At 38.3% G+C, this 14926-nt stretch overlaps 1 protein-coding gene across 5 annotated transcripts in view; it reads left to right on the top strand.

Moving 5' to 3' along the window:
• Positions 1–9189, top strand: part of lingo2 (leucine rich repeat and Ig domain containing 2) — a 210684-nt gene extending 201495 nt beyond the window's left edge. For all 5 annotated transcript variants that reach the window (XM_020607488.1, XM_020607486.1, XM_020607490.1 and 2 more), the window contains one exon: positions 6219–9189. In XM_020607488.1, the coding sequence (XP_020463144.1) occupies positions 6231–8072 (1842 nt within the window). In that variant the 5' untranslated portion in view covers positions 6219–6230 and the 3' untranslated portion in view covers positions 8073–9189. The remainder of the gene's footprint in view (positions 1–6218) is intronic.
• The last annotated feature ends 5737 nt before the right edge of the window (positions 9190–14926 follow it).

Raw genomic sequence — 14926 nt, 5'->3', positions numbered from 1 at the left:
AACCATGGGTTATCAGACACCGAAAAGAGCAACTGACTCAATCTGCTAAGTTTATCTCTAATTAACACGGATTAGTTGAGCTTTGACTTCGCTCTGCAAGCCATGCAGAAGGGCAATTTGTGCACGGAAGCTTATTATTGTCCTAAGGCTGTTGATCCTCACTGTTAAGGTCTCTAAGTCCCAAACCCCTCGATCATGTGACTATGATCATGTTGCTGTTGCGGTGCATTTGTTAATGAATTATATAGTTTGTTACACTGAATCTAGTTCATAAAAATACTTTTGAGAGTGGGATAATTAAAATCAAGGGTTTTTAAATGTTTTACAGCTGTCTGTGTGCATTGAGAATCATCAAGGTTGCTGCTTTTTAAATTTATCTTGTTATAGTCCTTCTACTATTAGAAATACGCACGTCTTTTCCTGTTAGTTATTCCTGTTTGGAAACTTTTATGGAGGCTGAGTTGTTTAATTATGTCCAAGTCGCGTCCTTAGGAAGCGTTCTGTTGCATGAGAAGTCGAATTCATAGTAAAGGAGTACAGTATCATTTTGCATGTTGGCAGGTTCACCTCAAAGCTATACTGCCCTTTACAAATATCCTCTCAGTAATGGGTAAGGCAGAGAGCATTGCAGTGTCTTCCTTTGTATTATGATCTTATTTGATTTCTTGCCAATGCTCTTTTGAAAAAGTAGGTTAATTGCACAGTCAGACTACAAACTTACCTGTGCTTTAATAATGCTTTTCCTTCAGGGTAGTATCATTATAAGATTATAATGACCCTTATGAGGATATACTCTTATTTTGTAGTTATGTGGGAAATTAACAACATCAAACATTATGCTTTTGCATGTCTTCTGCCATTTTCAGGAAGTAAGAATTAACCACCTCTGGCCACAGTGACTGTGTATAGTAATACACCAGTGTTAATATTACATTAACCATGAAGAGGAGTGTGCATATGTCAAAGTGGTGACATGGTTTTATCTGTATCCTCAATGGATTTGAGTAGTAGTGTGTACGTAGGCGCCAGAAACTTCCATTCTGGCACTTTTTGAAGGAGCTGCCTTTCTTATTCATTCCTTATTGTAACCAATTACATTATGATGAGTTGGACCCATTGACGTGAGGGCAGCCATGTCAGACGTTAATGTACAAGAGAGCTTGCAGCATAACTGCTGCACCCAGCATGTAGTACATTCTCTCCCTGCATGATTACACATAATGTTGCTTTCATTACTGCTTTATTCCTCACAGAGCCCTGTTCCTTCTGTGGCTTTGCTGGAGCTCAGAGTTAATTTTCCTCCTTTCCTGCTTGTCAATGTGGCTCTTCCTCCGGAGCCATCTTCCAAGTCAAAATATCAAAAGTTGACACTTTGATTATTCTTTTCAGGGGGTGTTGATAATTGCCAGGTAAAGAAAGCAACTGTCTCCCACCATCCATCATAAACATGGGGAGGCTTTTCTGGTGAATCACATTATATGAAATGATCAGCGTCTGGGGGCCACAACAAACAGTCTGAAAACCTTTCCAGAGGAGACCGAGACAGGCCAATTTCACAAGTGGCTTTTTATTGGTTGATTGCACAGAGGCCAAGTTGTTATATAAAATCCTCTATTTTACTTAGTTAAAATAACAAACACCTTCTGAGCGTCCAGGATGTTCAGACATACTCCTCAGATGGAATCCAAAGCAACCAACAGTTTGCCAGGCTGAAGATACTAAGTGGAAACGGAATGTGGTGCATACACAGTCCACCAGTCAAATGCAGTATATAAACCATATCAGACCAACTTTGTTTTTGTTTTCCCTTGAGCTGGCAACTTGTACAGTCTATTATCCTTTAAAGGATGAACATTTTTCTTGCTCCTGTAGCTTGCATTCAAATAAATCCAAAATGCATGTTTTTAAAAAAGTATTTAAATAGTACAAATAACTTAAATGCAGTTAAACTTTTGAAATACACTCACTATGTTGGCATCAGACCTTACTAAGTCAGACTTTAAGCCCTCTAGTGCCAAGATCATGTTGCTATCTAACAAGCTGTAGAGCGATGTGGCTAATTAGTTGGTAAATAATTTAAAATCAAACATGGATAGTGGGTGTCCACTCTGCTGAGCAGGGGGAGAGACACTGATGAGCAAACTGACCCATGATTGCCTGACTACAGTTGTACCAATTAAAAAAAAATTGCCATGTTTGTGGCAGCTGCATCTCAGAAGAGCGAACAGTAAAGAGGCACGTTCAGGACCGTGGTTGTATATGCCATATTTAAAAATCACCTTACCTTCAGTTGCATTATCTTTATTTTGCATGGATGAATGCACACATACTCTTAAAATGGGGTATGGAGAGAAACAAATTCATATAACGGTCAAGCTTTCATTCTGACCTGACTTCATACTCTGAATTAAATAAGCTGAATGTCCTGACGGCAGGACCTTTCAGCATAAGGTCATTTCTTGTGAATGGTATTTTCACAACATTATGATACAAAATGACTGTAAAGCTGTAAATAACCAACAAACTTATCACACTAAATATGAATTTCTTTATTTTTAGTGTAGAAGTAAAATAACAAAATTAAAGGATTTTAAATGCTCATTGCCTTTGTCATCACATGGCCTTTACAACTGCTTTTTTACTTTATTATTTCCTTTCTGCATTTATTGTACACGTGTATTTGCAGTGAAACATGGTGGGTTTAAGTAGCTGTAAGTATAGAAGAAAATGAAATGTTATTGTCCGCCTTTTTAGGTTTCGGATCCATTTATTGATCACATGTTATCACCTTCATGTGTGTATTTTAGAGCTCACTTAGTCCACTGTGGAATCTTCAACTAACCAGAAAAGTAACAATGATAAGCTATCGGCACCAGTTTGACGCAAAGTAGAAACTGAAAAAACTGTGATAAAAGATGATAAAATACTACATATGGATTGGCAAGGTTCACAGAGAGCGGGTAAAGAGTCATAGTGTCTGAAAGTCTGTGCTGACTCAGGAAGCGCTTGGTGAATGATTGCAATCTGCTGTATACAGTAACACCACTCTCAACTCCAGATTTCTCCCTGATTAAAAACCTCTTGTAGCATCCGTTCGCCTAGACGCCAAGTCAAGGGCACAGAGGTCAAAGCTACACAAAGCTATTTTAGTCTCACAACAAATGTAGTAATTTTGCTTGTATTTAGTGCCGTAACTGCATGTGTCATAGGGACACTGAGGATAAAGAATTAAGCTGTTCCGTATACAGGGAAATCATTTCAGAGAACTAAGGAGAGCGTGCACATGCAAGATGTTTCTCGCCACTGTGGTGATGTCAACCTTACTCATTGTCTTACTGGTAAACCCTGGGCTGTGTTGAAAAGTAAGGGCTGGCATCATGGGGGGAAGACCCATGAATTTTCAGCAATTCATATGGAAATTAGTTTGTGATAAGAATAGGAGACTGTACACGTATTAAAAATGGCATGTTCTCATACATTTGTCATAGTGGAGCAGTAAATCATAACTTAATAGTCAGGAAAGGTTATATACACTGTAAGTTTGAGGTTCAGATTGGGCCCCTTGTGTACATACCCTGTCCTTGGAATGATGGCATTGCACACCCGACCTCAGCGCCCCTGTGAAATGTCTGTTTGGTGATTTATGCTGAGTAAGATACCATTAGCTTTTATCATCCCCCTCATGATCCAACCCTGTACTAATATGGGTCAGGGGTCACATTATAGAAACGCCTTCACTGTGCAGTCTTATCTTCCTGTGCATTGCAGGGTTTCTGCCACCATAGGACTGTTGCTGTGTGTCACCGGAATTTTCCTGAATCCTGAGATAAAATGTAAATGTTGAGCAGAAACTGTAAAATATCAGTTTTACTCTCAGATACCCTCATATTAAATCCTAATAGACATCATAATCCAGAGGCCACTGTTGACAAAAACATTCTTTCATTTCACTCTGTAGCTATTTTTCTAGAGAGCAACAGTAGTGAAATTAGACATTTTTCATTTTATGTTGTGGCTGCAATGTATGTATATGTACTGAGACAGGGATGGGGGAAGTGTCAGTACAGTCATCTAAAATACTTACTTATAAAAAAAAATCCACAGATGTAAATGTACAAAAACATTATCATATATGTACTTATGGTATCAAAAGTAAAAATGCTCACCTTTCACAAAATGGCCCCAAGGGATGATACAGACAGGTGACAAATTAAAAGAAAACCTTGAATAAACAATGACAGTGCCTCCATCCATAGGGCATAAGGGGTCACTGAATGGTTTGATGAGTATGAAAATCCTGTGAATCATATGCTATGGCCTTCAAAGTCAGCAGATCTCCACCCATTTGAGCAGCTATGTGAGATGTTGGACCAACATGTTAGACAGCGTCTCTACCGCCATCATCGAAACACCAAATGAGGGAATATCTTTTGGAAGAACTCAAAAAATTAATGACATTTAAGGTGTTTAGAATAATCTTTGGTGGGAACCACTGGTTTAACAGTTCTCTGTTATTCTATAGGTTTATAAAATATGTAACTAAAACTTTAGAAAAAATATAAAGGAGTAGAAATATAAAGTAACAAAGTAGACAAACAGTAGAAATGGAGCTACCTCAAACTTGTACTTGAATACAGTACTTCAGTAAAATTACTTGGTACAGATGTGTAAAGTAATTGAGTTCTGATTTTGAACCTGCAGAAACATGGTGGCTCATGAAAAATCTTCTGTACTAGGATGTGTGTGCTTCTCACAGTCTCATTGGCCATGTGGATCTACTTTTTGATTTAACACTGCCTTATTGACTTACTTTATTGACTGTGGTACTGAATACTGGGAGTGGGTATTGTTTACATTTATTCAGTTAGGTTTCCAATTCAGTTTTTTTCTGTATCAGATACAATATAATGCAGTACATGACATAGGACACAAAGTCTGTTTGGGTTAATAGGACTGTATAGGAACTACATTGAATAAAAGAGCTTAAAAATCACTGAAATTATTAATAAAATCAGGCAAAAGAGCCATATTATTAGACTGATCATTAAACTGAACAAACTAACTGTCATCTTTAAATATGCTGGACAAGCCCTGCTGAATATAAAGTAGGACCCTTGTGAAAACATAAAGAGAAAACAAAATCCAGTAATGTGCCCATTTTTTCCATATTACTTACAATTTACAAGGCAATTAACCAGGTATGATGATGCACTAGCACAGATGTTCTAAGTCAGACTCAGAGAATTATCATTTTCGCACAAATGTTGAGCATAACTCTCAAAGGTATGACTTTTAATGGAGGCAGTAGGAATTTAAGTTTACATTCCAAAACGTATTAGAAAGCTGCTGAACACTTCAACCTACTGGTTTGGTAATGTTTTACATGTCAGCAGCAATAGAGAGCCAGCCATATGGTGCTCACTAACTATAACAATAAAACTGGAGGAAAGGGAAGGTGAAAACACAAAAACAGGAAAATCAATGAAAATCTGTAAATGATCCACATAAATGTAAAAAACATATAGAAATATTTACACATTTTTAAAAATGTATAAATTATGGGCCAGTGACACAGAAAATACAGGATAAAATCAATGCATTAGCATCTAGATACTAGGGACAGAAAGACAAACAAATGGAAATATCCAATAAGTGAATTAAGCCGCTGCCTCTGGCTGCTTGGTTGGTCTGACATCAGTGGGGTGCTTTTATTTTGATAGAACACATCGTTTGAAATTTTGAGCTGTAAATGTATGAAAATAAATATGTTGACCTGTTTGTGAGTTCTTAAACTGTAGCATTCTGAGTTGACAAATAACCATTTGCTTGGCAAGGTTTTTTTGGCCACTTGAGCTGATTTGTCATGCTTACATAAGTCTCTTTAGATGGGCATACCATCCTATTATCTTTGCACCATAATCTGTTAATATACTAACAGCCTCAAGATAAATTCAAATTATCCTTCTCATCATTTAAATTTAGCACAGCCCATGATGCAACAAACAAGAGCACTCAGAGCACATGTACCTCTGCCAAGGCACAGCATTCGCTCACGCAAATGGGCGGTAGAAAAAGAAAGCGTTAAAGAACTGATTTAATTCAATTCCATCCATCCAAAATTTGGATAATATTAACTAGCGCTACATGAACACAGCTACGAGGTCCATCTGCAGTGCCTAACTAACCTCTTTCTGTCTTTGTTCTTTCATGTCTTGCAGAACCGTGACAGAATGGTCGACTGTATGAGCAAAGTCATGCTGCACACGGTCGTCTCATGCTGGCAGCCATTCCTAGGACTGGCCCTTGTGGCTGTCTTTGTAAGTTCCACCCTAGGATGTCCCTCGCGTTGCGAGTGTTCGGCGCAGAGCAAGGCAGTTGTCTGTCACCGCAAGCGCATGCTCAGCATCCCAGAGGGCATCCCAACAGAGACCAGGATCCTGGACCTGAGTAAGAACAAGCTGACAATGATCAACCCTGATGATTTTGTTGCTTTTCCTGGGCTTGAGGAACTTGACTTAAGTGGAAATATTATCAGTTATGTTGAGCCTGGAGCTTTCAATGCCCTGTTCAACATGCACTCACTCAGTCTCAAGAGTAATCGAATCAAGCTCATTCCTCTGGGTGTCTTCACAGGCTTAACAAATCTTACCCGACTGGATATAAGTGACAACAAAATTGTCATTCTCCTGGATTATATGTTTCAGGACTTGCACAATCTAAAGTTTTTGGAAGTGGGTGACAATGATCTGGTTTACATTTCTCACCGTGCATTCAGTGGACTTTTAAGCTTGGAGATACTAACCTTAGAAAGGTGTAATCTTACAGTTGTGCCCACTGAGGCCCTTTCCCACCTGCATAACCTAGTCAGCCTCCATCTACGATACCTCAGCATCAGCACTTTGCATCCCTACTCATTCAAAAAGCTGTTCCGTCTGCGGCATTTAGAAATTGATAATTGGTCTTCACTAGACCATGTGCCAGCCAATACCCTACATGGTCTCAACCTGACGACGCTGTTTATAACCAACACCAACTTGTCCTCCTTCCCTTACCAAGCCCTGAAGCATCTGCCCTACCTGACACACCTTAACCTGTCCTACAACCGCATCAGGCACATTGAAGGGGCAATGCTAATGGAGCTTGTAAGGCTGCGAGAACTCCATCTGGTTGGAGCTCAGTTAACCACAATTGAACCATATGCTTTCCAGGGCCTGAGGGGGCTTAAAGTCCTAAATGTCTCTCACAATCGACTGGATACGCTGGAGAAGGGTGTTTTTCAGTCTCCTGAGGCTCTGGAAGTTCTTCTTATTGACAACAATCCCTTAGTGTGTGACTGTCGTCTCATGTGGATCTTACAGAAAAGGCATTCCATCTTCTTTGGGGATTTGCAGCCAGAATGCAGCACACCAGAAGGTATCCGAGGCAGACCTTTCAAGGAGTTTAAGGAGACTCTTCTGTCCTATTATGTGACATGCACCAAGCCAAAAATTCGTGAGAACAAAACACAGACGATCACTGTGGATGAGGGCCAGCAGGCAATGTTGCGCTGCAGTGCTGAGGGGACACCAAGACCAATTGTGTCCTGGTTGTCCCCACGCCGACGAGTTCTGACAAGCAGGAGCCATGGTAGAGTGACCGTCCACAACAATGGCACACTGGAGATCAAGTCTGCAGAGGTACAAGACAGTGGAGTGTACCTTTGTCTTGCCTCCAACACTGCTGGGAATGACACCCTTATGACTTCACTGGCGGTGAAAAGTCTGGGGTCGCTGTACGCTAACAGGACCCAGTACTATACAGATCCCAGCAATACTACTGCCAATGGGACAACCAGTGTTACCCTCGGTTTGGACCTAAAGACTATTTTAGTGTCAACAGCTATGGGTTGTTTTACATTCCTGGGAGTGGTCTTGTTTTGTTTCCTGCTCCTTTTTGTTTGGAGCAGAGGAAAAGGAAAACATAAAAACAACATAGATGTTGAATACGTGCCTCGGTCAAAGTCTAATGGCACTAACGTTGACTCAGCAGAGGGACAAGCAGGTTCTCGTCGTTTTAACATGAAAATGATGTGACTTCTTTTACAGATCACAAATTCTGGATTATGGAAATGCCCAAAGTACATTGTATTTTTTTGCAAACAGGACTACTGAACTTTCCACTGTTACAGGGAGAGTGAGAGTGAAAATTCCCGGGCATCATAACAAGTTGAGCTGTACCTTACTATAACTGGATCTTGACAAAATGTTTGGATTGTGTTTCAAATACTGAAAAGCATAGTGGGACATCCTCTTACGTATTTGCCAGGCTGGCAACTTCTTCAGCACGGATGAGGAGTGAAAACTATTGCCGCCAAGGGGACCTGAAGGGAATAGGTGTCATTTATGAGCTTTTTGAAATTTATATGCCCAAAAAGAACCCTAAGTTTGGGGTTGGATCTACAAACTTCGCTAAACCATGTACAGTACAAATTTGTATCTAAGCTATTAACCCTAATTGTTTAGTCTTGCTCCATGCTTATTCACTGAACAAATCAACGAACCAGACCATAATTTCCTATGTTCAGCACTTTGAATATGTGTACCTAATGCTTCAATATGTACATGTATGTACATATTCATTCAAACAAACTATTCATAGCAATATTCATGGGATGCATTAGCCAAAATTGATATAACCCATATGTTTTTTGAAGTTTCCATGAATTCAGGAAGGGCTGCTGTGGGTGATTATCTGTCCCTGTCCCCCAATTGACTCCTAAATATTAGTAAATATATATATTATTTATCATTGAAAATAGAAGACAAAACATTTTATTTATAAAAAATGTTGAGCATTTTACAAAAATCAGTCCTCAAATGCTGTTCAGGATATAACATGACACTTGGGTCATCATAAACATGACTTGGTATCGATCAAAATTTCACATGACCCACCTTTTTGTCCCATTTTTGTCTATTTTTATTCCTTTAACTGTATCTTTGCTGGTTGGCAAACTACTACTCAATTTTACTACAGTGACATTTGCATCATTTTTCCGCCATAGAAAATTTGGACTTTGTTGTTGTAGTTCCTCATTTTGTTGTTGAATCATTTAGATTGTGAAAATTTCAAAAGTAAAAGTAAAAAAATGTATGTGAAATAAAAGAAGATGTATTTGTACCAGTGAGTATGACTAAATGGCTAATACATAATGAAATTTTCTTTTCTTCAGCCTCACTGATGGACATCGCAGTCTTCATATGATCATCACAACAGTGAAACAAGGATTTTGCACATTATATTTATAGAAACATCCACATGCAAATGACATATCCACCATTTGGTAAGAAATTAAAGTCCTTAAAAATATGCGCATATTTGCAAATAATATACAGGACACTATAGTGGTACAGTGATGCACAGGTTGATACTCCACTGTAAACTCCCATTAACTTTTGAAACAATAATCATTCAGAAAGCTATGTCTATATTGCTCAGTGTAATTTGGATAACTCCATCACTTATGTTTTATGAGACAGATTTTTGGTATAAATAATACAATTAGCAAGTATTTACATTTGTACTGGGTAAATTGTAAAAATCACAGCTGAATTACAGGCATTCGTGCTGTTACACTTTACTTTATTTGCCATGAATATATGAGGCCATGGTCTCATATGTAACAACCCCAATAAAACAACATATTTACAGTATAAATGTGTATCATGGAAATTCTGCTACAGTTTCTTAGAGGAAAAAAACGTCCCATAAAAGGGAATGGACAGTATTATCACAGAAATAGTTTCAATGTAAGTTTTGCCAATTAGTGATAATGACCTCATACAAAACTTCCACAGTGGATACATTAATATAAATCTGTATTATTTTCATATACTGATATTTGTTGGTCAGTGGCTACCATCGTCTTTTAATTTATTATAATGAGTTATATTATTTCTAAAACTGCCTTGAAAGTTGACTGTAAATATATTTTTTTCTTATTTTTAGGCTGATTAGTAGACATCAAGTCCACCTTATTACTTCTTTCTCCTTATCACTTCGGGGTGACTGTGGTTCAGTGGGTGGAGTGGTGATCTTCCAACCGGAGGGTTGGAGGGTCGAATCAAGGTGCCTGCGGTCCACATGTTAAAGTGTCCTTGGGCAAGACACTGAACCCCCAAGTTGGGGTTGGTTATCCATCAGTGTGAGTTGGTGCTGCAGATGGCTGCCTCGGTTCTGTACAGGAAGCAAATTTCTTGTGTGTAACATACTTGGCCAAATAAAGGTGATTATTGACTATGATCTCTTATTAGCTGACTTGTAGTGGGCAGGGCTTATCGACTGACTTAGGAACCCTGGCCTGTAGAGTGCTCAAATTTTAACAAGACCGACATTGTTTAGACTGGTGCCTCTGCTTGAACTACCTGCAGATGCTGAGACTGAAACCAACAATAATTAGCCTCACAGTTAATGTCTGTGAGGATGTCAGTCCTGGATTAGTTTATTAATGTGAGCCATAGACCACTGTTGTTCAAAAACAATTATAACATGTTAGCGAAACACACCACTGCTCTGGTTGTCATGTTTCCTCATTACGAAACACGAGACCCTGATATTTTTTTAAAATGTTGGCGCAAAGGCTTCATACAGCCATAACGTTTTGTAGCCTCTGAAGTAAGCAAGAGGCAAGGAACCATGCACATGATCTCTGGATATTCTTAACAAATATTAGGATTTTGTGTTTCATAATAAGGAAATATGTCACTAAGTTGCAGCGGAGTGTTTCCCTGATGTGTTTTTAATTGTTTTTGAACATTGATGGAGGTCTATGGCACAGACGATTAAGCTAATTCAGAACTGACAAACTGACAGATCTTAACCATGAGTAGGTACAAATCATTGCTGGTTTTAGTCTCCGTATGGCGAGTGTCGAAAATACCTTAAAGATACAGCTGGTATATTTGTGTTAGACTTCCCTTGAAAAAGAATTTAGGTGATACAATGCAATAATCTCATTTTAGTGTGTAGTCATCTTTTTTCTGTTTTTTAAAACAGACTAGGTTCTAATCACATCCTTTACAAGTGGAATTATAAGACATCTACAGTGTGTTTTCTACAAGAAATCTTTAGTGTATACAAAAAAAAAATACATGTTTGTTGAAACTGAACTCCAAAAGGAAATATTTAGCAGGGATCTAGGAGAGATATGGAATAACAGGATCCCTAAACCTAGGCTTTCATTGCCTGCCTACTAAACTGTAACATATTTTAAACTATAGTTTATAAACAGCTCTGCTAATGAATGTGTTATGATCTAAAGACGTGGTGTTAACGCATACATTAAGAAATACTTGTTAAAAGGACTGTAGTGATGATACACAGTAATTGCTTACTGCTGACATTACAAACTGAATCTTGTATAACACAGCAGAAATGACTGGTATCTTCTTTTTCACATTTTTTTCTATTTTTCCAAAACACATCTCTTGTGTCGTCTCTCACTGGTGCAGGCTCATTAGGAGCCACAGAGTATCTGTGGCTCCTAATGGTTTCCAGGAGAATCTTGGCTATTGAGCCTGAAGTCCCCTGGGCTGCTTGGGAAATCAGAGCACCGAATGCTACAGCTCCTCCAAAAATACAAAAGAAACAAGGTTATCTTTGTAGGTCAGTGATGTCCACATCCAGAGCATTCATTTGGTTAAATTACATGAAGAATGTTTTCCCTCACTGAACGTGTAGCACGATTTTGCATTCCTGTACAAATGAGGCCTCTAAAATAGGACTTGCTTTCTTTCTTTAATGAGGTCTTCGGTTAGTAGACTTGCATTCATATACAGTATATAGGGTGCATACTGTGGTGTTTGAGAATGTTCAGACCCCTTCACTTTTTGCACTAGAGCATCTTTCATGGAAGTGTTTTATGGACTGACATGCCCCTTTATTGGAAATCAATTGGTGATTGACACTTCAGATGAAGGATCGGACAAAAAGACATCTCATGACTGTTCAATCATTTTTCCTTGATTCCTCTCTTCTCACAATTTTTGCTTGCATCTTTTCCTCGCAAGGGACCTCCGGAGCCTTAACCCTACTCAGAGAACATGATAACAAGCCACTGAATGCTGTGATAACATCTAGGGTGATACCATATTGTGCTCTAAATTGGATTGTGTTTGGATGACGCCAAAACAGTTGCGTAGTTTCAGCTACTGCCATGTATGACTGCACACTGTGTTTGTGACGTTCTTAGTTCTTGGCCATGGACATCATTCCCCTCTCTCTATCGCTCTGTGACTGATTTTTAAAGGCAAATGCCCCTAAAAGTAATAGAATTGTCATATTTGTCCATCAAGCTACACAATATAGCACACATATATGATTTTAGAAATATTTGCAAATTTATTCAAAGTCAAAATCTCATTTACAGAAGTATTGAGACCCTTAAATCTGTACTGTGTCGGAGCCTCTTTGGCAGCGTTTATGGCATCAAGAGAGACAACGAGCTTTGCACACCTGGATTTGGGCAGTTTATCTCATCCTTCATGGCAGATCCTCAGATTGGATGGGAAACGTCTCTGTCCACAGATGCTTTAGAGGGTTTAAGTCTGGGATTCATCTGGGCTGCTCTAGGTCAGTCAAAGGCTTGTTCCGATTCCACTGCAGCATTGACTCGGCTGTATGCTTCAGGATTAAATGTTTGTCCCATAAAACCAAAGAGTAGTCTTTGTCATGCTCTCAAAGTCCAAGCTATCATATGTCTTTTATTTAAAGTGTCTGCCATTTAGTTGCTCGTTTCTAAAAGCCTGGTTGATGGAGAGTTACTGTACAGACATGATTGTCCATCCAGCAGGTTCTCCCATCTCTGCAGAGGACTTGTGAAGCTGCTTTGTTAGAATGACAGTTTTGGTCACCTCCCTGATTGAGGCCCGTCTTACCTGGTTACTCAGTTTGGCTTGAACGATGAACTCCAGGAAGTGTTCTGGTGATTCCAAACTTCTTCTGTTTCACAAATATTGAGTTCACTGTGCTCTTGGAAATGCTCAAAGCATTAAAATTGGTTTTATACTTTTAACCTGATCTGTGCCTCACAGTTTTATCATGGAGGTCTACATCTCCGATGTTCAATGGACTTCATGGCCTGCTTTTCATCCTGACATTCACTGTGAATTGGCCCTTATGTTCTAGACACATCCCAAGGAAAATTAAAGCAAACAGGATGCACCTGCCCCTATTCTGGAGTACCACAGGGTCACAACACTTTTGTAACTGAGAGACTTCGGTTAACACTTCTCCACTTTTACCGCTTAAAATAAACTCTACAACACAGTTCACAGTAGAGTGTGAAAAAAGCTGAGTGCAGTGTGACTGTTTGTCCCCCTCTTATCAGTTATTAACTGATTCTAATGCTGTTGTGGTCAGATTAATTAGTGAGAATACTGTCTTTTAGAAAAACAGATGGGAGTCTCTCAGCAGTTTATTTTAAGATAGATCAGTTTCTAGCTCAAGTTGCACAAGAAACTTTTCAAAGACTGACCATTATCAACCGTTATCAATCAAACAGGTAATTTATTTTAGTCATTAACATTAAAAATGATATACAATTTCTCAAAGGTCAGAGACAAAAGTTAATAACTAATTTATAATTTATAACCATGAATAACCAACTGTCACTACAAAATGTGAAAAAAGCTTGTCTGGCTATTGTGTGTGTGTGCATTTTTCTTCTTTTTCAATCCTTTGCCTTTAAAAAAGCAGCCATTACTTACTGAAAAGACAGAAATATGATCGACATAGAATCCCTCCTTCTCCATCACTTTGCTTACTCGGTAATATCACAGATGTCGACCACCTACCAGTTAAGTACAAAAACCCACTCCTCATTTCTCTAACTACTGCCAAGAAAACAATCTTTCAAAACTGAAAATAAAAAAAAATCACTATTATTGGTATTTTTTTATTTATTTATTAATTTATTTTCCCTCCTTCTCCCTTTCTTGCATTTCATAGACTGTTGGAAATACACACACTTCATACACTACACTCTATATCTTTTTGTAATGTCATGTATCTGTTGTCTTGCCTCCCATGTTTGGTACTGTTTTGTTAATATGTTACTTTGTTTCAATAATTACAAAAAAGAAAAATGATCAACATACAATAGGAGCATTTTAACATTCAAAAATGAAGAATAGTAGTGTTCAGGTATATTTCAAATGCATCATATTTGGAGATATGAATGTTTGAATTTATACTAAGGATCCACAATGAACAGGAATCCTTGTCAGGACAGTGTATTACAGCAAATGCTTCACTTGACATAATCACCACCTGCACTAACATGAAAAAAACAACATTTTTATTAAGCATTAAGCACTGAGGCTCATTGAAGTAATTATCTGTCATCTAGTAACTAACGTGATCATGCAATGAGATACAAAGCAGTGGAACTGTGAGTCTGAAACAATAATATTGTGATTTAGATATAAGATAAATATATCTAAAGAGAAGAATGAGACAGTCTACAGCCATACTAGCAGCTCTGTGAGGCCATACATAAGCACAGCAGTGTTTTGAGCAAAATGCCAACCTCAGACAATAATATTTAGCTTTAATTTACCATGTAAAACATCATAGTTATTGTGTTAGCATAATAACATTTATTGAAATATATAATGTATATGCCGATAGTGCGAAATCCAAAGTCAGGATATCAGCATATAGTTACTATAATTAGTCTTGTGGGGACCATTAAAAAAACCATTAACCCAGCAAATCACATGGCAGTGCACCCAACTGTTGGTGGCACATTTTAGTCTGAGTCTAAAATGTCAGCTTCATGGTTGTGCTAGAAGTCAAAGATTTAGCACCAGGAACTTTCACAGCACTGACTATCTATAGGAAATTCCAAGTAAATTCATCCATTATTTGCTTATTTCAGTGCTGAACA

Source organism: Monopterus albus, unplaced genomic scaffold (assembly GCF_001952655.1).
Source record: "Monopterus albus unplaced genomic scaffold, M_albus_1.0 scaffold86.1, whole genome shotgun sequence".
Taxonomy (NCBI): Eukaryota; Metazoa; Chordata; class Actinopteri; order Synbranchiformes; family Synbranchidae; genus Monopterus; species Monopterus albus.
This window is presented reverse-complemented; position numbering and strand designations above follow the sequence as displayed.